At 39.7% G+C, this 26,270-nt stretch overlaps 1 protein-coding gene across 3 annotated transcripts in view; it reads right to left on the bottom strand.

Annotated features, from left to right (window-relative positions):
- Positions 1 to 26,270, bottom strand: part of ZNF521 (zinc finger protein 521) — a 293,530-nt gene that overhangs the window by 164,303 nt on the left and 102,957 nt on the right. For all 3 annotated transcript variants that reach the window (XM_037982429.2, XM_007974407.3, XM_037982428.2), the window contains one exon: positions 900 to 4,252. In XM_037982429.2, the coding sequence (XP_037838357.1) occupies positions 900 to 3,812 (2,913 nt within the window). In that variant the 5' untranslated portion in view covers positions 3,813 to 4,252. The remainder of the gene's footprint in view (positions 1 to 899; positions 4,253 to 26,270) is intronic.

Raw genomic sequence — 26,270 nt, 5'->3', positions numbered from 1 at the left:
CCCAAACTGAAGGGAGAAGGATCTCCCTGGGGTTTTCATTTGGATGGATCTCCAGATAGGGGCATGTAGGGAAGTGGAAAGAGCTATTAGAAACCAGGTGATAAAGCATAAAGAAATATTACAATGAGCCATCCTCTGCTCAGCTTCTGAGAAATGATGACTTATGAAATGATTTCATTGTAAATGAACTTGTTTCTTGTCATCGTGGCAAAGAAAGCAGAAAACTACTCTGAAACTAAGGAGAAAAAAAAACCCACAAATATTAATTTTGACACCCAGAGAGTAGATCTCAAACTCAGGCATAGTGTCTTTAAACAGAATAATGGGCATGTGGTGCTTAATAAATGTAGGGTAGGGGCTTTTTAAAAATCCTGTTGTGAGGAAGTATTTTCCTCACTGCCCAGAAGACAAAGAAAAACAGTGAGTGTTGACAACATGGTATTAAAAAGCCACCTCGACCCAATTTGTTATACCCAAATATATATATTCTTTTTAATTTACTCTAAGCCAGCATGTTGGCTCATAGCATCTTACTTTTGTGTCATTATCTCTCTGCCATACACACAAGTCATAGCTGGGGATTTCAACTCACGGTGAAGCTATGCTGAGATTCCAGATCTCAGTAGTGTTGGCATGAGCGCTGGTCTCTTCAGTCATAGAGAAGACAATATCCTAGGGAGACTGGAATTAGTCCTATTTTGCACCATTCAAGCCAAAATGCTGCTTATCAAGAAGCAAGTAATTGCTAGCTAATGGCTATGGGGGGAAAAAAACCATTGCATTTCAATCTAAGCATCTTTTGGCCCATGACAATAAATAAAGCTGTGGAGAGTGTAAACATAAAGTAGGGACCATTTCTTGAGGAGGTTAAATAGCAAACATTAAAAAAGGCGAGTTACCTCATCCGACTGGGAGGGACTGATTCTGGGCATTGGTGATACTTGGGGCGTTTTCAACTGTGTGCTGTTGCTGTCTGGCACGAGCTCTCGGTGGACGGTTTGGATGTGGTTCTGGAGTTCACTTTCAGACTCAAACTTAACGTTGCAGCTAGAGCAGCGCGTCTTCAGTCCCCCCACCTTGCCTTTCCCCTCGATGGCACTCAGATTCTCATTCTGGCCCAAGCCTGGTCTGTTCGTGCCGGGAGGGACGTTAATGCCTGGGCTGGCGCTCTTACTGAGATTCACGCAGCCAGCACACAGACCATATGGCAGGCCGTTGATGTCAAGTTTCACCAGATCTTGCTTGGAACGGAATTCTTTGAGGCAAGATGCGCACTTGTACAGTTTTTGGACGTGCTGGCCGCGCCCTGTGGTCTGAACTGCAGACCCATTCCCTGTCTTTTGCATGTGGAATGTCCCATGGATTTTGAGTTCCAAGGTGGAGGTCACTGTCTGCATGCACACCACACAGCGAAAGCCCGTCAGGGAATTCCTCAAGTCAGGGTGCATCTGGCAATGCTCTAAAAACTCCTCTTCACTCTGGAGAGGCATCTTGCAAATCCGGCAGTTTCCAGTATCAAGACTCTTACTATGCGTGACTTTGTGTTCAGTAAGAGTTAAAAGGGAGGGAAACCGCTCTCCACAAATAGGGCACATGTAGTGTTTCACAGGGCCTAAGTGGGTCTGCATATGTTCACGGAGGCCATTTTCGGAGAAGAAGGTTCGAGAGCACACATTGCACTTGTAATTCCCTTTAATGAGCTCAGCTTTCTTTTTCACGATGGCACTTTCTCCAGGTCTGATGTTGTGGTCTCGGAGCTGGTGATTCTGCAGCAAAGTTTCCATAGTGTAGGCTGCCCCACAAATGTCGCAGCCGTACATAGGCTCAGAGGTGTCGACGTCTTCTTCGCTCCCATCGTGACTGTTGTGGGACTCCTGGCTGTTGGTCAGCAAAGTCTGCAGCTCCACTTCCTCTTTCTGCACTTGCTCAGAAGCTCCATTTGTTCCACAGTTGGGTGTCTTGGTTTCGAACACACAATGTTTTTCTCGCAAGTGTTTTTCTAACAAAATGATCGCATGGAAGGCTTTGCTACAGAACTTGCAGTTGTACTTCTTACTGTGAGTGGTGATGTGGCATTGCAGCTCCACCTCGGTGCCAAAGGACTCACCGCAGAAAATGCACTTATGCACTTTCCCTTGGTTTTCCAGGTGGTTGTGTTTCACATGGAGCTGCAAGTCAGTCTCATTGCGGAAGTCCCAGTTGCAAGATGTGCACCTATAGACTTTCTTTTCGTTACTGTGCTTCACAGCCAAGTGGAGCTGAATGGAGACTTTCGAGTCAAAAACTTCCTGACAGAGGGTGCAGCGAAAGAAGACAAAGGTGTGCATGTCCAGCAGGTGTTTCTGAAGGTCATCCACTGATGTGAATTGCTTGTCACAACTTTCACAGATGTAATACGTTGAGGTGATCATAAAGTGAATGGTAACATGCTTCAGCAAGGATTCTTGGTTGGGGAATTCCTTGTTGCACTGAGGACAGGTCAATTTTGGAAGCACAGTGTCGAGATGAGTTTTTAGGTGAGTCTGAAAGCTGTCTAGGGATGTGTACTTAGCACCACACTGATTACAGATATATTCTCCAGCTGGACGTGCAGGTGCACCTCCTACTGCCTGCATCATCTTAAGAGATGTCTGCTCTATGGCCACAGGAGATAGGGGGCTTAAGGCCCTGGATTTCTTCCCATTGTGGATATAATTCAGGGCCAAGGGAATGTTTTTATGATTCTCTTTGATATGTTTGTTCAGCTTAAGAACGCTGTTGAATATTGGTGAATTAGTACAATAGGAACAAGAATAGACTTCTACTACTGGTTCTTTGGGAGTCCCAAGCACTGGAGACCCAAATCGGGAGCCACTGAGGTCGCAATGAACCTGTCTAATATGCTCTTCGAGGGAAGAGTCAGTGAGAAATCCCATATAGCAATGGGGACAAAAGAATGCATTACTATCTTTAGCTGCGGGATTTGCAAATCCATGAGAACATCGGATGTGTTCCTGAAGAGTGTTGAGGTCGTTGACAACTTCGGAACAGAAGTTACACTGGTAGACAATGGCAGGCATGGCAGAAACAATCAGACCTGGGTCCTGAGCTTCATGCACTTGCTTAAGATGTTCATTTAGGTTATAGAGTGAGGGCAGGACCTCCAAGCAATACTGACAAATATGGGCCTGTTCTGGCTTATCTAAGTGCATAGTTTTCAGGTGAATCTGCAGAACTGCAAGACTTGAAAATAATTGCTTGTTGCAGTAAATACAGCTGTAGGTAACTTTTGCTTGTTTACTCGAGGGACCAGTCATGTCAGGGGTTTGCTGAGCGGCCCTCTTCCTCCCTCGACTCTTTGGGATTGGCGGGGCAGCTTCCACCATGGTTGAGCTGTCCACTGAGAGGTTGGAATCTGGAGTCGTACTGGACACGGAGGTGTAGCCCACCGTGACCAGGGAAGGGCTGTTGCTGTGATTGCACGACTCCGGTTGCTGGTGACTGTCCATGTGGCTGTACAGTTCCTCAACTGTGTGGAAACTCTCAGAACAAATGCTGCATGAGTTCTTCTTCTCCCCGCCATGCACCTGCTCCATGTGGTTCATGAGGGAGGTCTCCTCTACGAAGAGCTCGTGGCAGTAGACACACTGGAGGGCCGCTCGGTCCTCGTTTGGGGAGCATTCGGGGTGGCACTCTGCAATGTGTTTTTGGAGGTCTTCTGGGAAGTCAAAGCCTTCCTCACACTGACTGCACTTCTGAGTGTCCTTCATCTTCCAGTCCTCCATCCTGGAACCAGACTGGGAGCCGTCCTTGTTCCTCTCGTGAACCTGCATGTGTCCGTGTAAGGAACTAGAGGACAGAAACCCACGGCGACAAATGGCACATTTATATGGCTTGTTGGAAGTGTGAGTCTTTAAGTGGATCTTCAAGTGATCACTTCTGGAAAACGCAGCATCACATTCACTGCAGTGGTACTTCTTGTCCCCGGTGTGGAGTTTTATGTGGCGATCTCGGCTGCGCTTGTGTTTGAACAGCCTACTGCAGTAGGTGCATTTGAAAGGCAGTTTGTCGCTGTGACTCTGCTCATGGTGCTTTAGGTAGCTGAGGCGGCTAAACGACTTGTCACAGAATTGACATGGGTATGGAAGCCCAGGGCCACCTTCTTCCTCTCCAAAATCGCAACCTTCTCCATGGCTAGGGGAAGTCTGATCCTTGCTGGAAGGTGAGGAAGCTGGCCAAGAGCAAGTCGGATCATCTTCAACATCCACTCCATCTGCAACAAGAAGCAATGACACATTTCATCTGACATGTTGAGATTCAAGAGTGAGCTTACCGTACCATTTCAACCAGCACACAGAGTTGGACCCTCTTGAAACTTTCAAGAAAAAAAACAACTGAAAGAGAGAATATTTGAGCGAGACATTTTCAAATCTGAGCCCAAAGCAGTTATTCTGCATTTACTTTTTGTTGAGTTGTAAAATATAAGAGGATATTAAATAGTTCTATGTCTAAATTACCCTTTTATTACTTTTTATCAGTCTTCCTTAGAAGCAAGGTATATATTACACATTGACAATTTTATTAAAATGCAGATTTTAATATATTTAATGTTTCTTTTGTATTCATTCTAAAATGATTTGCATATTATGTGAGCATCTGAAGAACCAAATGAAAAGAGGAAATATTACAGGAATGATTTAAAATTAATGCAGTCAACCCAGATGTCTAATATTTAATAAAAAATTCCCTCTGCATTTTGCTTGTTTTTATATAAAAAGGCAATTCTGAAGACCAAAATCTTTTATGGGGTTCTTATTGATACAGACCTTATTGCTTTCAGCAAAAAAATATTAAAAAGTAAGCACATGAAAGAAGACAGAAAACACAATAATAATTATGTCTTGTGTAATGAAAGACAACCAGGATTTCTTCAATAACTGAAATTCGAATACCATAGGCCAGAAAATGGATTATTAAATGTTAGAAGGGTACTGCTAGATATTACATGTAGCTAGGATCAGCTAGGATCAAGAAAAAATGAGAGTTTCACAAGGGCCAGATTTTAATAGTGTATTTTGTTTGGAAAGTTCAAGAGGTGGCCCACCATATCTTCCTTTTGCAAAAGCTTCAGCAGCCTGAACTTCCTTAGCTAAACAGGACCTGCACTTTGAGGTGAGCAGAGACAAAGCAACTTGTGAAAAACTGGAAACAGGAAAAGTGATAAATGATTATGGTAAATGCTGAAAGATTTATGAGTGACAAAAAGAAGACAAACAAGACTGAGAGCCAGATATAAAGTTAGCAAGTTATCCATAAAGGAACGTTACCTTCTATTAGATGATTTTAAAAACTATTTTCTTAGCAAATGTGCACTGTTATTTCTGTTGCCTTCTTGATATCCAAGTGGAAAATAAGACCATCTCAAAACAGGTTGTGAAACCTCTTTTCTTTTGCTTTTCACAACCTATTATTCACGATCAGAAGAAATTTTAAAAGCTTTCCACTCTCCAAAGGAGCACGTTTTTTCAAAAAAACATACAAGTAAAGACCATGGAGTGGATCTGGTGGGGATAGTGTTTCAGTTAGAATAAGAGGCTCAATTAGAGCATTATTAGAATATTCTAATGGTATTCAATTAGAGTATGATCAAATACGTTTTTAAATTCTTCAAAGCTGAAGTTCACTAGCAAGCTAAATGATGAACATAAAAGTAGAAACTGGTAAGCATTATGTAAACGAATTCCATGTCTGTTTTCTTTAAGGTAACAAGATTTTACTAGATTGTCAGCCTCTTCCTTATCCACAGGAAACAGATGAGGATCATTCCTTTCCTGCATCTAGAAACTGATGACAACACCATCTCACTATCAATGCCAGATGGCAACCCTCTCACTCTGAGAAAACAACCAAACACCATTCCTGGATCCCTGCCCACTGCAACAAAGCGTCGCCGTACAAGTTGAAAACCGCACGATTTTGCATCCTCATTTATATGACTCTATAACCCAACATGTTTCCAGCATAAGAAAGGGTCTGATGGATGTGGATGTGATTTCTACTTAAAGTGAATACACCAGGAACATATGCAGATAAACTCAACTCACCACTCAACATACAAAAAAAAATTTTTAACTAAAAGCAAAAAAACTCTATAATGATCTAGTTTTCCCCTTAAAAAAGTGTTGTCACCTAAAGCTAATATACCTGAAACAAATCAAAGTTTCAAATATTTACCCTAATTGATGAAAAAAAGAAAGGCTATCTATTAAATGTGCTCAACATTCTAGGTAAAATCTACCACATTTCACATTTATCTTTTAGGCTTAAATCCTGCTATTTCATTTTTTAAAATATTTTCAAACACATCTTCTCATTTATACATTTGGGGAAAACAGTGAATCAGAATTTGTAATGCATCTAGCCTAGAAGGATGTAACTACTGAGCCTGAAAATTGAGCAAGTGAATTTATTATTAAATTGCAGACTGTGTCCAGGTATGATATATTTTTATACAAATACATAAAGAATTATAGAGCAATGGACCATTATACAAATTATGCAATCCCTAACACCATGCTTAAATCAGCTTCTTGTCTGTGGTCCATGCCTGACTATATCTATTATATAACTGTTCTCCTAAGCTTGTAAATTTCAATGACATGTCAACTGAACTGAAGGTTAGGATCAAGGTTTTAACCAGGATTCAAGAGAGCTAGAAACCTTTTCCTTCTCTCCAGTCCCCATTACATGTCTTTGTAAAGGAAATTACACAAAACCCTCTGTAGAAGCCATAAGGCTTGGGAATCGAGCGGAAGAAAAGAGTTTGAGCAAGGAATGATATTTTTAGAAAAATAAAGTTTCCCTGAAAGGCTGATTTCTGTTTTAAAATATAAAATGTAAAACTCTCATTTGCCAGCACTGTAAATGGATCGTATTCTCCCAAGAACACACAGGGACTCACTACTCCCAGAGGGTTGGTCCATGCTCTTCAGGTATCAGACTCCTCCAAGACTTTTGTGGTGATGGTCTCCCTGCCAGCATACTCTGAGGTCTACCTAAGTCTTAGAGAGTTATCCATCCCCATTAACTTAGGCTTTTTGGTAGCCACAGCGCAAACTATGCTTAAATGGTGAATATAGGTTTAAACGATGTCAATTTCTTTTTGCACGTGGAAGAAACTGTAGAGGATTCTTTCAACTCAGGTTCCTGAATCAACTTTAACTTTTTTTCCCCTCGGCACTAAGTGCTACTTGCAGGGACTGTCTTTCTGTGTGATGGCAAGTTTTCTGCATTTCAATGTGAAATACTTAACATGTCCATGTTAAATTTTAATTTTTGAAACCAGTCACTTCACTTGAGCTGACTCTCCGAGAGCGGTAGCTCTTACTGCCGAAAAAGCTTTGCTGGAAACCAGCTCGGTGGCCTAAAAAGTCTATTTAAAGATGCAAATGTGTGTGCATGGTTAGTGCAGATGTTTTTCTACAGCAACTGTACTTGCTGAGTTTCACCATTTCCATAAAGCACATTAAAACAAGTGTGTGAACACTCCGAGATGAAAGTCTCCAACACTCCTGAGACTTTCAGTGGAAAGTAGAGCCGCCTGACTTTTCTCCAAGCAGACAGGAATGCCCATGATTCAGCAGCCTGAGTAAATAAAAGAGGTCCTTATTTCCTAATTTCGCTGGCTGGCCACACTGCAGCAGCCTCTGTGTTTCTGCCAAAGGGGATACAGAACTGGAACTACACCCAGCCGCTGAAGGCCTGTCTTTGTTAGCCAGCCAAGCTTTCCGGACCATCTTCTGGCAGCAGAACGGCCATATCCTGCAAGCAAGACCTCCATCTCAGGCTCGGCGCTTCTCTAGTCTGCCTAAAAGGACGAAACAACAGATTTTGCTGGGTCTGTGTTAGAGGAGGACAGCTGGAAACTCAGTTAGCAGCAGAGTTAACACCTGTTCAGGCATATTTATGGGGGAAAGTGCTCACTAACAGAAAAGTGAAGTCATACTAGAAGGAGTGATTCCATAGAAAAAAGGCACCAGAACACAGAGTACCTTTGTGACGTGAGCCATCAGCCCCTCGTGTGCCAACCTGGGGAGGAGGAAGCAGAGACTGGACGTGATTTGATCCCAGCTCCTGCTGATGGACAGACAAGCACACAAATGAGGGTCTGACAGTCTCAGTTTACGGCTTGCCATTGTGGAAGAGAAATGCTGAGGGTTCTGGCCACTCGCTGGTGTTCAAGACTAATCAAATTAGCCAGAAATTAAAAAATAAGATCAAAGAGACAGGAAGAGAATACGTGCAGGAGGGTTAGACTAATGTCAATGCTTACTTTGTTTATGATTAAGCAGGTCTTAATTTGTGTAGGACATACACTTCCTGAGGACAGGGACCAAGCCTTTCAGAAGATTGATTCCAACACTAGGGGCAATCTGAAATTATTCAAGAGAAACTAATGTAAGAAAGCAGATGAAAATACTTTCTCTGAAGTTATGGAAACTTCTGATAATGTTCTTCATAAGGCCTGGCCTGCAAGAAATTGCCTTAACAATATCCTTTTGCTACCTGAGCTTGTTCATTGCAACAGCAGAGTACCCTCTTAACTGCCCATCGGGGACTCAGTATCATGTGTGCTAGTGCCACACAGCAAGATTTCCTTAACAGGGACAGGATTTACATCAATGGTTACTTTTCAAGTGAGGAGAAGTAGTACAAATACTGATGGGTCTGGTACTTGTGTAGGAACTAAAAGTCAAGAGTCTGGAGTTTTATTTCTAGCTTCATAACTGACTTAGAGAGTGACCTGGCCAAGTCATTTAATCTGCCCCTACCCAGGTATTTCACCTGCAATATGAAGATAATAATTCTTGCTACTTACCCTCTGGGGTGTTACAAAGATTAGTGAATGTTTCTAGGGCACCTTATCATGGCTGGAAGAAAAGCTGCATATGTAAACAAAAAGATTTATATGTGTTGCATGTATTTCTGTTTCCATGTGTAAGCTTCTATGAGTATAGTATAAACATATTTTAATATTTTCTTTCCTTTAATGCAATCTCTGGAATATTAGTTTTAAGGACTGACTCAATGGCAATCTACAGTGCCTTTAGCGTTCACAGTTGTATATGCAGCTAGCAAGAAAATAAAAGATAATCAGTTGGTGATATCTAAATGTTAATGGACCATAAATCCATGCTTACTATGTTCCAAGCCTTAAATTATCAAACACGGGATAAAATATTGGGTCTTTACAGGCAGGTAACCTTGGTACAAGTGTTTTTCCATGGAATTCTGAAGCCAAGAATGTGGTTTACACCTCTCTTCTCCTTAAAACATGAGCAATACAATCATTGCATTATTTAGCATCATGGTAAGTTAATTCAGTAGATTTTTTTTTTTTTTTGAGGATCAAACAATGGGGTAAGACTTGAGACCAAAACAAAATTTCAGGTTTCCCCCACTTGCCTTACGTAATTCTTTACTTCTGCCAGCAGGTTATAGGAGCAGTTCTGAAATTTCTTACTAAATAGAATTCACAGTACTTTTTCAGTCATTAGCTACCTGAGACACTTTAATATAAGCTGAAACTCCTGGGGGAAATACACAGGTGTGCACAAACGCTAAGAGAAGTCGGGCTGTACTTAAAGAGGACAATATTTTGAAATGCATGTTTAATAGACACAGGTAACAAGGGTGTTTGTCATGTTACTTCAATGCCAACACAGTAACAATTTTACACCATCATATTTAAAATCCTCTAACCGAATTACAAAATACATTTTTAAAGCAATGATTTAAATTGCTAAAAGATAAGGTCATGCTAAAAAAAAAAAAAAAAAAAAAAAAAAAACCTATTATGCATTATTACGCAATTGCTTCCCTTCATTCTCCACAGAAATGTCAACAGTTCTAGAAAAGCTGCAACCTTAATAACTATGATGCTACTTTAAAAAAAAAAAAAATCAGCAGCTCCATATTAAATTCACTCCTTTGTCATATAACTTATTTAACTACCTGAAAACGAATACCCTTTACTGGGTGTTCAAATGAGAAATGTGAACTTTAAAATTATTTATAATTCACAGACGCTTTTAAATTCTGTAATATTTCGAACTGTTCTAGAAGGACCAATTAAATGAATTAACAGTTAGGTTATGAGGAAAAAGGGTGGTCACCCATTAATAACAGCAGCTGTGCGGAGCGGGAATTGGTGGTGCACATTTTTTAACAGTCTTAAGATGAATTCCAGATATCAGCGCTCATGCTTAGAGGGTTTTCTTGTTTGTTTGTTTTTTGGTTTTTGGGTTTTTTTTGCCCTCAATACTCCCTAGTAAAAAAGAGGCTTGCTTTTCCCCAACAACACTTTAACACTTCAGATGAGCCAACAAAGAGATGAGGAGTTGTTATCACATCTCCATGGCTCTCCTTAGGTAATCCTGGGCTTCACATTCATTCTTTCAGCAGACACATTGCGATTGCGTGTGCAGAGAGAAGTACAAATGTTTTGCTTGCTGTTGCTTAAAGTTCATTTGAACAGACGGAGCTCAATGAATTCCATCTTCTGCAGCCAAATTAAATAGAAAACAGTGCATTCTTAAGCAGTTCACACTTAACTCCACCTCTCCAATCAGAGGAAAAAGCTGACGTGAAGCCAGTTAAAGAACAGTCATCGTCTCTCGCACGGAAATCAAGACATTGTGTTTCTGAAGCCAGACAGAAGGAAAAGTGGTTTCCAATTATGTGGGGGGTGAGAACTGCTTTTCTTTTTCTATCTTTTGGCTCACTTAAAAATATATATAACTAATGATAAGCACCCACCTCTTGGCGTTCAATAATTGGCAACTGTGTATTACACATCTGTTTACAGGGCTGTGACTGAGGGTGTTCTAAACCGTTTAACATGTTGATCTTTCCTTGAATAATGACAGACATCACCAGAGTGGATTTCCTGAGTCTGCATTCTTTTTTTTTTTCTCTACTATTTTGAGTTAGAAGGCATTTATTAGTTACCATGTACTCTTGTGTTTATATATGACCTCATATCACAAAGAATTTTAAGCAGTTTTTCATTGCTTTAATTCATTGATTTAATCAACATTTATTATGTACCTACTATGTGTTCAGGTCTAATGTTGGCTTACAAACTTTAGAAACAACATTTTTTGAAGTTTTGATTTCCTTGTCTATAATATCAGAAAAATTTCAGCTGCCTCAACATATGAGGTATTATAAGAATCAAGCATGATATTATATGAAGGAGTTTTCTGTACTGCTAAAATATAAAAATGTATTACATTATGACTACTACTATGAAAGCCAAAGTTACCTGTAAGTGATAAGTGATAAATGACAACTCATAAATGTGAGAACAGCAGAAAGGAATCAAAATTAACTGCAATTTAGTTGTTGCAGTTTTCATATTGAGATTGTAAAAATTTTTAATGACTTAAAGGACATTCCTGTTTATAAATAAAAATACACAAAAATGAAGAACAATTATTTAACAATATTATTTAAATAACAATTTAATAAACAATATTATCGTTATTAAATTAATATGGATTAATTTATTAACAATATTATCATTCTTTTTAAATAACAATATTTATTAGCAATAAATAAAAATAAACAAACAAAAATATTCCAGAAAAAAATCTTCTGAATGCTACTCACAGATATCTCGAAAATCAATGTGCAGTAGTTCATTTGTTAACAGCTACACACACTGGCAAGTTGTGATTAATTCATTAGTGTTGTAAGATCCACACAATGAAAAGGCCTGCATTCCAAGTCCAGAAGCCACACTCCATAGTGCCAGCACCATTCTATAAGTGACTATTTGGCTTATTTAGAAATTCCTTGAGGACAATTCTATTTCACTTCAAAATCCTTTGCACTAGTGTGAAATATACGTATCAAGCTTTGAAGGATGACCAACACTTTTAAAAAATACTCAGTAAATCTCTCAATGCTACCAAGTTAATCATGAGTGATTTTAAATTAACTTCTTCACTGGGGAAGCAGAAGGTGAAGGGGATTCTTCCACTGAGAAAAGTAAGTTTGGAAATGGCTTCGTTAGGGAATGATGGATCTTAGAAACTTCATTCCACCATGTTAATGGTTTTCGAAGAACTGCCATAAACCACCAGAATTTTCAAACAATGAAATCAAATTCTATTTCAAAGCAGCATCTGGTCTAACAGAATGTTATGTCTTGTTAAACTAGACTTTACTGACTATTTTTCCAACATGTAGGCTTTGGTCCAAGGCCGGAAAACTTTCAGTCACCAGGAATTATAACAGTCCTCAAATGGTATTTATTGGAGCTGAATTTCACCTGTATTATATCCATGGCAGCAGTAACGCCAACACGAATTTTCGGCAGCCTGAAAAGGCCACACTGTATACTTCACTGCAGACAAGGCCACTGGAGAATACAAAAGTGTTGAAAGGCTAAAATTTAATTAATGAACAATTAGCACCCCCTGTGGGTTCATTGTGCAGTAAAGTGATAAATATGGTTTGCTAATGCAGAAAAAGCTGTTACAAAGATTAGGGGGGAACTATTACTACAGTTATCCATATGCCTTTGTATTACAGCTGACCTCAGTACTAGATCTTGATTTGGACATTCATGTGTCTAACAAATGATAGGAATTGTTAAGGTCTGTGGCAAATAATCATTTTGAATTTTAAGGCACAGACTGACTCACACAGGTTGTCGGGCTAGGGTGAAAAAGCCACTGAGATTGCTAGTGAGTACACCTAGCCAATCACCCAGCAGCTGCAACTCAAAGTAATATCTGTTGTCTGCTCCTCAGTTTTATGCATTTAATGAGGAAGTTATATGCTACAGTGGTATTAAGGAATTCAGAGATGAGGGCTGGGCGTGGTGGCTCACGCCTGTAATCCCAGCAATTTGGGAGGCTGAGGCAAGCGGATTGCCTGAGCTCGGGAGTTCGAGACCAGCCTGGGCAACATGGTGAAACCTCATCTCTACTAAAATACAAAAATTAGCCGGGAGTGGCAGCATGCGTCTGTAGTACCAGCTAGTCAGGAGGCTGAGGCAGGAGAATTGCTTGAACCCAACAGGCAGAGGTTGCAGTGAACCGAGATCGTACCACTGCAGTCCAGCCTGGACAACAGAGCGAGACTCCGTCTCAAAAAATATTTTTTTAAGGCAACTCAGGGATGTTGGACTCTCTTGGGATTTCACGCATAAGAAAGAGTCTACAGTAGGGCCAATCACTAATATGCCTTATACAATAGAATTTTTATAGTGTTTCAACAGAATTATTACCTTTCACATTAACACTTACATGGTAAAACTGAAATGGAAAAATGAGATTGGATTCCAAGTAATCCAAATGATGTAAGACAATCCTTTATTTCAAATGAGATAATGTTTATAAAAGTACTATATAAACTGGAAAGCCAAAGCTATTTTCTTAAAATAATCTTTAGTGAGGGTATGACAAAATATCTCTACACAGGTCATATGGTATCAAGTACATGTATTCATAGTTTTTAAATGTATCTAATTCAGCAAAATATAAAAGCAGCATTCTGAAAATAAGGCTAATTATCAATTTGAGGACTTTCTAAGTACCCTCTTTGCCCTTTATGTTTTATTTTTCACTTTTGGTTTGATTTTTCTCTTCCCTAGAATCTCTACCTTAGAATGAATATGATGATAACATCCAAGCCAGTTCATTTCATTATTTTTTTCTTGGTAACAGCCCTGGTAATTTATTTATGGGAACCAGTACAGTTAAAATTGTGGCACACTGCATGTGTACGCTTACATGCTTTTATCCACAGTTGACTCAACGTTCAGAATAGACTAAGTGATTTATGCCAAAGTAGTTTTTCAAATATTTTAGATAATTCTCATTACAAAAGTGCTAATCATAGTAATTTGTCACTTAATAGGACTAAATATCTGTACAATCATGTCTTAATGAAATATGTCTCTAAGGGAAGACTTTACGATGCTACTGTCTACTGATTAATATCTATAATCATATTTTTATTAAATTATATATGTGTGTCTATATATAAATAACACATATATTATCTGAGATGATACATCTTGGCAAGTATTCCAACACCTGTGACAAAATCAGGCCTCAAAAACCCCATGATACCTCCGTGTACTAGCATCTTACTTTGCCTCCATCCAAGATACTTTAAAAATAACAAAATAATGTAAAAGAAAAGAATCCAAGGCAGTGTGGCCACAGTAATGAGACACGTTGCTAATATTCAAAGATACAAAACCTACCAGCACAGTTTTAGAATCTTCACTGACTCAATGCTGTCTGTACCAAAGGGCTGGTCTCTGAAATCTTTACAAAGCTTCCTTCCACATCTGAGCTCTGCTCTTTTCTCTTAAGATGACCTGTTGTTTGGCATGGATTGTGCATACCTCTGGGTCTGACTTTAGGGATCAAAGGAAAGAAAATGAGTGAATGTGATTGAAGCCTACACAGAGGAAAGAAAGTCAAGGCTGTCATTCCTAACTTTTCATGTATATATGAAACATAAGATTTAAGACCTGTGAGAAATGTGGGCCTTTAGGGGAAAAAAAGTGCTAATTTTACAGATGAACAAATAGGTCAACGAGGATGAGTAACATGTTATAATCTGGTACTAACAATAGTAGTTGACAGTGGCACTGAAACCCACACCCAAGTCCCCAGTGCCCAGGCAAGCACCTTGGCTCTACATATTAGAAAACCCTCGAAGTCCATCCTTCCCAAACTCTCCTCCACTAAAACAACAACAACAGCAACAACTCAAATGCTGAGTTTTTACAGCTAAATAATAAACCTAAAATCATGTTTAATATTGTTTTTCTTTAAAAAAAAATTCATTGTTTTTCATATTACTAAACTAATTCATGCTAATTGATGCACGTATTCACACATATACAGAAGAAAACCAAAATTGCCTAACAATTCTACAAACGTATAACTCTCTATGAAGAAGTCGTGACAGTCCATTTCTTAATTTGATTTTACTGCTGGCTATTGACTAGAAAAATCCTGTATACACACATCTCCTTAACAGTGGGTCTGTTTGCCTCTCTCCTGTTCTTCCAGCCTCTGCTTTGAGCGGGGTGGTATGGTCGGATCAGGTCTTGACAAATCAAAGCAGAAGAAAAGGCACAGTCAAACTGGCACTGTGGTCACTTTCCTCTCACACCCTTGCCTGCAGGGACATACTCCCTGCCACTGATTCCAATGAAGGATCCTTCTCACCTATCCCTTAAACCACCCTTCTTCAATGATCATTCCAGCTATCCTGGCTGTACACAACAAACCAAAGGCTGACCCTCTACCACAGCCAGATGATGCAGAGCAGCATTTCTCAGTCTAATCCACCAACCACCAGCAGACCAATTGCTTGAACTGCCTGTTAAAAATGCAGACACCTGCACTCCACCCCACGCCTCCCGACTCTGAACTTCTGCGGATGGGGCCCAGAAATCCCCTTTTGTTAAGTTTCCTGAGTCTTCACCTGCGTTCCCAAGCTTGAGAATCACCTTAGAATCTTTTCTTTCCCCTGAATCACCGAAGTCCTTGCTTGAAGTTTGCTGCACTCGGCTGTGCCTTTCCCGTGTTTGCTCCTCTGTAAAGGAACAAGATGGCGGGCTTTCTCGCCCTTATTCAACGACCAAATTGAATCCCAGTTCTTCCAAGAAGTGGCTTTTACAGAAAGAAAATTAGATCACTATATTCTTTGCCCTCCTATCCTGTAACAGCCTCCCTCCCACTTTGAGTAGGACTCCATATTTCAAATCTTTTCAGTGAAATACTCAATTAGCTCCAGCAAGTAACTTCCTCTCTGTAAGAGTGTTGGCAGCAGCTTGTACATTTCCAGAAAAAGAGAGTGACCATTTTTGAAGAGTTATACAGTTCCAAGTACATAAAGGCTGGTGTTACATGCTTAGGAAACATAGTTCTGAGTAGACAGCCGTGTTTCAAGTGTGCACATGAAAAAGTCTGTCTGCTAAACTTTTGTTGATGATTACTTTCAAGCTGCATTAGCTAGATGAGAAATATCAATACACTATCAAAGGCAGCTCACCCTGCCAACCATTTCAACATAGAAAGAAGGTTGTCACAAAACTACAAAGTAAACGAATATCTGGAGTAAGGAGTGAGAAAAGAGGAAGGGAGCTTCCTATATTCGGCAATACTTTCTTTTTCCACTTAGGGAGGCACTGCTAGAATTGCTGATTAAATGCCTCAAGTTTGGACCTCTCTAGAAATTCCTTGTTCTTTGAACAGGCTATCGGTTTCTCGCAACTTCCAGGGTTCAGAATGTAAGTGTGGTATGCCATACAGTAAATTAAGCCTTCTGCTGTCAGAGCTGGAAATAGGAGGGGGGAGGAGAAGGAGGGCTTGATCTCAAGTGATTTTTATTGGCTTCATTTACATCCTGTTTAAGGTCTTCTGAGTAGCTCAAGGTGTCTTATCTCTGGCTACCAGGGAGTATTTTGCAGTCAAAGCAGTTAACATACTTTCTCTCTCCCTCTCCTCCTGTCCCTTTCCCTCAAGCTCTCATTTTTTTTCAAGCCATCTTATCTTATCACACACATCTCTTCAGGCTGAGGAGAACCCATACTTATCAGAAGCAGTGCACTCTATTGTCATTCAGGGCTGTTAAAGACAAATGACAGTTCAAGTCAAAAGAAAATCAGTTAACCTCTTCTGCACTCTGTTTTGAAATACCCTGGACTGCCTCACCTTTATTAGTGCTAAGTGGTATCAGAAGTGCCCCTCAAATTTCCATGCATACAGAACATCCCATCTCCCCCATCAGAGTAAGAAGACTAGGGACAAAGTTGCTGGTCACAGCTGGACACTGACGTCACATAGGCACTTCTGCCTTTATCAGACTCCTCCCCACTCCTAGGTGACTCATCCATGATATCACAGGAAGTGGTAGCTTCAAATATCTATAAGGAAAAACAACAACAACAAAACCCAGAAACTAAAGGAGAGTAGGGGAAAATGGGGAACAGTAGTCAAGAGACAAGGAACTTTCTCCCAGATATACCTGAATGCTTACCCACGACACCGACATAAACACGAGTGGGCTGTTAGAAACATACGCAGCACACATCTTCTCTAACAGCAACACAGGCACTGTTATTCGAATCTATTAAATCATCACACAATCTGCCAGGGAGCCCGAATGTTGAAGAGCTTGATCTTCTGTTACAAACTCAGCAATGATGGCCCTTGATTCCGAGTACACATTGGAATCGTCCAAAGAGCTTTTAAAATTACGTACTGGATCCATGCTCGGGCCAATTAAATCAGACTCTCTGAGAGTTAAGACCCACAGAGGGTGCAGGCTGGGTTGACAACCGCTATCCTAGATTAAAAACCCCATGGAAGCTGGTCTAAAAGACAGATTCCACAAAACAGATCTCTCTCTTACCTGGGCTCCCCTCCCCCTCGACAGGCAGGCCAGCACTGGAGCGAGTTTTCTGCACTACTTTGTGTCATATGCAATGAACCAGATATTAAAAAATAAAAGTTAAAGCAAGGGACACTGAACACTCCAATCACTCACCATTATTACAGGTAAAAGTGCAATATGTGAACAGTTATTAGGCGTCTCATCTGTGTGTTTCATACTCCCTTTAAAAATTCCCATCCCTCTTCTCCTTCATACCCCAGCACCCCATGGGCTCCTTTATATTAGTGATAACCCCACACTTTCACCTGCAGTGAAGGCTCTCTTAATTGTCCATTATCTTAGTGTGTCAGCACAAAGGAGCAGGAACGGAATCCTCGTCCAAACGGTTTCACCTCCCTCTCCTGAGAGTGATGCCCTTGTCAAGGCATTAAAGACACGAAAACCTGCCACTTATCAGAATTGTATTTGAATCGAACCACTGTCCTTGAAAACTGTAGGCAGGAGATATTATCAAACTGCACCGCATTGCCAGCTCTAGTTCCATGGTGGCTCGAACAATCTAAAAAGATACTATCCAAAGTTTGCCATGCATTCCTCATAATAGAATTACAGGGAACAATGCAAACATGCGCACTGATTTTTTTTTTAGATGGTTAAGTACAAAGAAATGCACGGGTCAGGTTGTTGATGAATACAAATGTAACAGTTCCAAACCGTAGGACACCTTTGAATGTATACTCACCAAGAAACCAAACCATAAAACTCTTCTAATTACTCCTACCTTCAATTCTTACCAAACGTAAGTCAAGGCTATTGAAACTTCACATTTATCTTTGTTATAATGAGGGGGAAAATCTGTACATCTTTAGTGGTCCTATGGACAGATTCAAAAAGAATGCACATTCTAAAGAGCATTTAAAAACAAAATTGAAAGAAAAAACATTATTTGTAAGTATTCAGGCCAATTTGTGTGCCTTCCACATCTCTGTATGTCCCTCTCACTTTTTATACTTTTTTCTTATTCTATTCAAACCCACACTGCCTTAGAAAAAAGAATTTATGCGTGCCTTTAACAAGTAAACAAGTGTACAAATTAATTCAGAGAGCAGTAATTTTGAAAATTTTCTATGTTTAATGTGCACTGCAGTTAAACTACTTTTTCTGTACAAATTAATTTACTGCATCAGTGATCGATGTTTATGTTTAGGCAATTTTATTTCTCAGTATGGTAAAATTAGACCTAATAGTTGCAACCTGTTATGTCCAATCTGTCACTGAAATTCAAATTGCCTTTTTCCTATTATTCAAGGAGCAATTTGGAGGAATTAAAGCCATCTAAAAACGGAAGACAAACAATTCTCTGTAAGGACGCAGTAGCCTGTGCCATCAACCAAATCCACACCCCTGATCTCTTCCGAGCAGGTTCTTTCAACATGATTTTCCTGAGGTTCTCAAACTTTCACATTTGCCAAGCCACACAAGGGGAAATTTTAGGGTGAAACTAAAAATTTTACCCTACAAATTTTCAGCCTTCAAGAGACGTCATTGAAAGTTCAAAGATTATGGTGTTGACTTCCAAACATCAACTCTCACCTAAAAAACTCCCAGCTTTCATGGCATATATATTTGCTACATCCCTTTTTTTTTTTTTTTTTGGCTTGTTTTGCTTGATCTAGGAATATATTATTTTTTCTTGCACAATGAGTTTAATTTGTAATTTCTTTCTTACCGGGGAGAATTCCATTATTTAGATGCATAAGATTTAAATTTTGCAGTGATGAATGCTAAAACTGGGAAACAAATAAGGCCTGTTTTTGAACAAATTTTGTTTTGCTTGGTTTTTCTCATTGTTTAGCTATCGAATGTAGTGGGTGATTCTTGTTCTATACTGTGAATACAAAGGACATACCAAAATTGAGAGAGTGGGAGGGGACAAACTGAAAAATTGATAGAAAGCCATCACAGCCCCCTTGGAGGGGTTGTGGAATGTCAAAGCAGGCTACAACTAAAAGGGGACATAATCTGATGAGATTCCACTTCAAATACGCAATGCCATCATGTTACAACATGTTCTCACTAGATTTTGGGTTTCTTCAACACAAGAACCCCAAATCAACTATTGATATAATCTTCTCTTGGTATGAGAGAATTTCTGAAAATGTTTCTTTTGTAACACTTCCTGACTGCCATCTTCTATTCCCAAGTCTGCCTTTCCCAACAGAGTTTGCACTAATTTTGAGGAGATCACCTCTAGATTTTGGAATGCTTCATCTGATTAGATAAGCTCAATTTTCCCTTATGGTTAAGTTTCCACATTATTTATATCAAACACTTATATCAAATATATAAAATATTTTATATTATAAAATTATATATAATATAGTATATATATAAAATTAAATCAAATATGTATCTGAACATTTATATCAAAACAATCATCTTTTCTTCACAGTGGTCAATACTGGTTTGACTTTTTTTTCTTGTCCTTTTCTTTAGCTCAAAAAGCCAAATTAAATGGTATCGTGCCTCAATTTCAATCTACTTAATGTCACATATGGCCTCAGCTTATATGCTATACCAAAATAACTTCATTCCCTCACGGAAAGAAAAAAGAGACAACTCAAGAGGTATCTCTTCCCAGCTGCTGACACTCTGCCACACAACTTTCTCTCTAGACAGAAGAGGACACAATTAAAAGAGGAAATTACTCGTTTAGAACTGGATATCAAAGCTCAGAGCCACTCTATATCAGCAGAAGATCTGGTGTCAAAATAACTGAAATAAAACTGAAATGAGTATCTTTCTTCGTTTCCTTTCTCACTCTTTTTCAACATTTCCATGATCACTTTTTCAATTCTAAGACAAACTCATTTCCTCAGAAGATTGCTTAGATCATCGAGCTGATTAATAATTTTACTTCAAGGCAGGACTGATTAATGTGGATTATTCAACTGATTAATACTGTTACTATATGGCACATCCAAGTGAGCATTAAGTGTCTTGTTTTCATAAATTTTTTAAAATTATTGAAATAAGTTCTAATTAATGTGACTTGGTCTTAAGTCTAGAGAACTTCGTTGTAATGTAAAATTGAGGACTTGATGTTTTTTGGGGGGAGGGGTTTTCTCAAATACCAAAATACTTAGAAAAAGCAAATAAAAACAGAGCATACTGATTCACAGCATTTTAAAACTCAGCTCTGTGATGATATGAATCTATTGTTCACCCGCATAAATTCACTGGTTTCAGAACACCAAACTTACACGTGACACAGACAAATGAACCACCAACACCTTCACCTTCTCACTCTCTCCAAGCTGAGTCCTCGCCAGGGTCCACTGAGAAACTCCAAGACTACCTCCCTTCCAACAGTGGCAAGTAAGGACATCATAGCCATCCTACCCCGCCAGATGCAGGTCCAGGGGACCCCACCATACCCCAGCAGTTTTTACTCTGCCAATGCAGAAATTCTCCTGCTTTCAGCTTTCCCAGAGACATTCTAACACACAAGCTGTGTATGCATGTGCACACGTACACACACACACACACACACTCACCCTTTATACCACCCCACTTCCAAAGATGAGAGTTCCTTTAAGAGTCACTGTACTTATAGCTACTTCCCCCACAGCAGTCCTTGCTTTCAGGAAGCCTGAGACCTCACAGAGACTTTGACTGCCACAACTTCAGCTTCCCCCGTCTGCCACTCCTCCTGTTCTACAGGAGCCAGGAAAGGTGCTATTCCCAGTGCTCATGAAATGTAGGAAAAAGGACCCAGAGTCTCTGTTCTGGCAGTGAATCCTGGGGAAATGCAAGTCTCATTTCTTTAATGAATACTCAGAATTCAAATTCTCGTCTAAACAGTGCTTACAACTTACTGTTGTTCCAGCAGCCTCTAACACAAACCAGAGGTATCTTTATGGGAACTGCAAAATGCAATTCCCTCTAAGAGGAGAAATTCCAAAAGGTACTCTCCTCACAGATGATTTTTTTAAGTGTCTCTTCTACTGGTCTTGACTACAAGCATAGCTATTAGGTTTCTGTCTCCTCACCCCATTGCTGGGGACTTTGTGCAGTTAACAAACTGCATAGCTGCATTCTGTGGCCATTTTCTACCAACCTTATGTATTTAAATATATATATGGGCCAGCCCTAAAATGTAATTCACACTTACTGCACTGCTCCATTGGAAAATATGTGGTGCATTCCAAGAAACCAGCTTATTAAATAAACTTTTGGGAGATCATCTGTTTATAAGCTGGGGACTGCCTGTATTTTAACTGGTGGTTTTGAAAATAGAGGAAAACAAATGAATCAACTTTGCTATAGCAAATTTTCATTGATCTCATTTTTGCAAGGTTGTTTAGCCTCAGCATTCCTGTTCTGAGGAAAAGAATTTTTAAAATCCCATTAATTTTATTGTGAGTCATCAATGAATACCTTTTAGAATGCATAATTTCTTGACTACACATCTTTGAATTCGTGCTTTTTCTTAATAAACTATGTTTTAGAGCGGCTGTAGGTTCACAGCAAATTGAGCAGAAAGTACAAGGATTTCCCATATAGCCATGCCTGGACACACGCATAGTCTCCCCTATTATCAACATCCCCCACCAGAATGGTACATTTGTTACAACTGATGAACCTCCATTGACACATCATTATCACCCAAACACTCATATGCTTTTTAGTCTAAGCTTCATGCGTTCACTGTGCAGCTAGGCAGATGATACAAGACAGGGAAGAAGGTGGCTTATTTGAGACAAACAGTCCCAGTTGCTTTTGTAACTTGCATTCAAGTCTATTCATTCATTATTTTACCCATCTGTTTATCAAACGGGCATTTTGCTAGGCACCGGGATCAAAGGTGTATGAAATGTGATTCTTCACCCACTCTTGGTTTTCTGTAACTATGTACAGAAGTATTTAAAATGTACATATTACATTTTTCAAAGGCTTATGCTTGGCTGGGTGTGGTGGCTCACGCCTGTAATCCCAGCACTTTGGGAAGCTGAGGCAAGAGGATGGCTCGAGGGCTGGAGTTCAAGACCAGCCTGAGCAACATAGCGAGACCCATCTCTACAAAGCATTTAAAAATTAGCCAGGTGTGATGGTGCTTGCCTGCTGTCCCAGCTACTCAGAAGGCTGAGGCGAGAGGGCTGCTTGAGCCCAGGAGTTTTGAGGTTACAGTGAGTGCCACTGCACCCCAGCCTAGATGACAGACAGAGTGAGACTCTCTCTCTTAAAAAAAGAAAGAAAAAAAGTCCTATGTTTTTTATGAAAAAAAAGTTTTAAAATAGCTCTAAATGAGTTTGTTGCTCAAAAGCTATTACACTTCGCATTTTGTGAATATTCATAATGTAGAAGTTCCCTTTGTTTCAGTGCATATAATGCCATAATCAATTGTAGGGATAGATTAACTTTCTAAAATAGACAAGAATCGTTCTCTTTTATAGATTTGTTTTTCGTTTGATCCTATTTTCTTTTTTCCCCCATCCAACTAATCTGTTCACTATATTTTTTACTGTTGTAGACAAAGACTTATCAAAACCCCAAAATGTAGCTACTATTGTTAAGACTATTCAGTTACTGCTTTGGGCTCTTTGGCATCACTCTTCTTTCCACCACCCTTCACCGTCTCTTAAAGTAACATTTTGCTTTCTGGTGAATTTTCCAGTCTTATCTCTGGGCTTGCTAACATTGCTAACATGTTACCTTCGAGCCAATTTAATGTGAGCATTGATTTCCTTTCCCCACCTAAGAGAGGATTCAGTTCAATTATTATTGATGTTTTCTCTCTTCCCTCTGTCACCTCTCTTGCCCAAAATCTTGACCATAGTCTTTCCTTGGGCTGTGGTCACATGACTTTGTGTTTGCCATTCCACAAAAGGGGTTCCATAGTGCTTCTCATCCTAAGGACTCTCCTGTTGGACAATACTCATTCCCAGACTAGTTATTTTTACCTAATATCCCATTGGAACAAAGATAATTTTGAAGCCCACTGAATGAACTAGTGAATAAATTTTCAGGTGTGTTCTAGCTACCACCCCAGTCCTGCTCTTCTGGTGCATTCATCAATTCCATAATGATATTCCGATGACCCATTTATGGATGAGATCCAGAAGAGGCACCGCAGATACAAAGTTGACCAAGACACAATACATGGTTACATTGAATCGTTCACTGACTAATGAATGGGAGAGGCACACATGTAAACATATGATTATGACACAAGAAAATCAGGGAATGTAATAGACCCCTCTACAGAAATGTTGTGGGTGTTCTGTGGAAGAAGCACCAAAACAATCTTGTAGAATATATAGTAGCCACCGAGGATATGTTCTTTGAGTTGAACCTTAAAGAATAAGCAGGAGTTTTCCAGGTAGGAAAACAATAGCATGTACAAATGCAAACATTTGTGATCAGGGAATCAATACTGGTGTAAAATGACTACAAAGAGGAACCTGACTTTGGCTGCACATTAAAATAGCCTGGAGATCTCTTTAAAATATTGATACTTCTACTCCACTCCTAGAAATTCTTATCACATTGGACTAGAGGTGAAGTTTGGATTAGTATTTTTTTGAAGTTTCTCAGGCAACACTACAGCCAGGTTCAAGTGCCACTGGACTAGAACATAGAATTTGTGAGAGGAAGTGGAGCCCGATCATGATGGCTTAGGGCCCTGAGCTTATTTGCAGGCAGCAGAGAGAAAGAGCTGTTGAAAGATTTCAATCAGCAGAGATGGTTTCCACCAGAGCCCTTTGGAGTAGGAGGGACTAGATGAAGGCTAGAGGCAGGGAGTCCACTTTTAAGGCTATGGCAATGGTCCAGGTGAGAGGCAAAAAAACCCTAAAGTAAAGGAGTAGCCCAGTGATAGAGTGAAGGAAATGCATTCATTGGTTTAGAAAAATAGATCCAAAAGACTCACTGACTAATTACATATGATGAGGGAGGGAGAAATGCCTGTAATGTCCTTCCTCCCAAGTTCCCTGCCATTTGTCCACTATTGTCACTATATGGTTGGTTTACTGCAAATGTTTGCAAGAAGAGTATTAGGATAAAAATCATAGTTTTGAATCCAAATGTCAGAAACAACAGGACTCAATTCCAGTGTTACAGATTGCTTTTCTACTTAAAGCCTGCTATCTTGACACCACACACACACACACGCACACACACACATGCACACACACACACGTCTCATAAGAAGGTTAAAAGAAGACTCCATTTTGGCTGGATTAGAACAAAGTAGGCACCCTTATAAAAAAGGAGTTTGACATGTATGTCCCACAGACTCTAGGTCAGCAACAACATCTCTGAATCTGAAATACAACATTATACACCAATGGAACATTACCTAGGAAGAACATCTGCAAAAATGACAACAGCATATTGAAGCAAGAATGATTCTACATGCTAACCTGCCTTTTGGCCTGCCTCTCCTGGAAAAGACTTGGCAACAGTGAATGTATATTATGATGTTATCAGTTATGTAGTGGCGGTTTTAAAATGTAAACTTCTTCATCATGACATTAAGGCAAAGATAACCTTATGGTTTTCTAAATAACAGGAGCTGGCATATTAATTTGAAAAGCTATGATGATATTTAAAACAATCCTCTTATCCTGTGTACTTTTCTAGCTTTATTTAAATAACTTTATCTTTATCTAGATAAAGAACTTTACATACCTTTCCCATTTATTTCAATAATTAGTCATTAATAACAGTGTAAATATGTAAGACCTTGTAGGCATTGGCAAATGCACACAAATTTCCTTCTGTCAGACAGGGATACAATTACAAGTGTGCACTTATTTAAAACTCAAGTACTGAGCACTATTATAATCGCCAAACACTGAGAACCTACTAAATGCTTAATCTATTTTAAGAGAGGTTAACAAACTACAGCTTATAGGCCAAAAGCTCTTCCTTTCGTAAATAAAGTTTTATTGGAACACAGCCATTCTTATTCATTAACATATTGAATATGAGTTGTTCAATGCAGCAGAGTTGACTGGTTGGGGCAGAATCCATATGGCTCACAGAACCTCAAATATTTACTATGCTGACTTCCATAATAAAAGTTTGACAATCCTTGAACTATAGCATTGTCTTATATATTAACAACCCTCTCTCACACACCAAGAATAAATGTTTATGGCACCATACTTCTTTCCTTTTTTTGTTTGTTTGTTTGTTTGAGACAGAGTCTCCCTCTGTCGCCCAGGCTGGGGCGCAGTGGCGCGATTTCCGCTCACTGCAAGCTCCGCCTCCCGGGTTCACACCATTCTCCTGCCTCGGCCCTAGTCCCCAGTAGCTGGGACTACAGGCGCCCGCCACCACGCCTGGCTAATTTTTCCTTTTTTTTTTTTTTTTGTATTTTTAGTAGAGATGGGGTTTCACCGTGTTAGCCAGGATGGTCTCCATGTCCTGACCTCGTGATCCGCCCGCCTCAGTCTCCCAAAGTGCTGGGATTACAGGTGTGAGTCACTGCACCAGCCCTTTACTTTCTTTTTCTTTCTTTCTTTTTTTTTTTTAAGACAGTCTTGTTCTGTCACCCAGGTTTGAAGGCAGTGGCACGATCTTGGCTCACTGCACCTTCTGCCTCCTGGGTTCAAGTGATTCTCATACCTCAGCCTCCCAAGTAACTAGAATTACAGGCTCACGCCACCATGTCCAGCTAATTTTTGTGCTTTTAGTAGAGATAGGGTTTTGCCATGTTGGCCAGGCTGATATCAAACTCCTAACCTCAAGTGATCTGCCCACCTCAGCCTCCTGAAGTGCTGGGATTACAAGCGTCAGCCACCATTCCTGGCCTTCTTTACTTTCTATCTCTGTTGTCCTTGCTAAAA

This window comes from Chlorocebus sabaeus, chromosome 18 (assembly GCF_047675955.1).
Source record: "Chlorocebus sabaeus isolate Y175 chromosome 18, mChlSab1.0.hap1, whole genome shotgun sequence".
Classification (NCBI taxonomy): domain Eukaryota; kingdom Metazoa; phylum Chordata; class Mammalia; order Primates; family Cercopithecidae; genus Chlorocebus; species Chlorocebus sabaeus.
The sequence above is the reverse complement of the archived record's forward strand: the minus strand, read 5'-3'. Positions and strand labels throughout refer to the sequence as shown.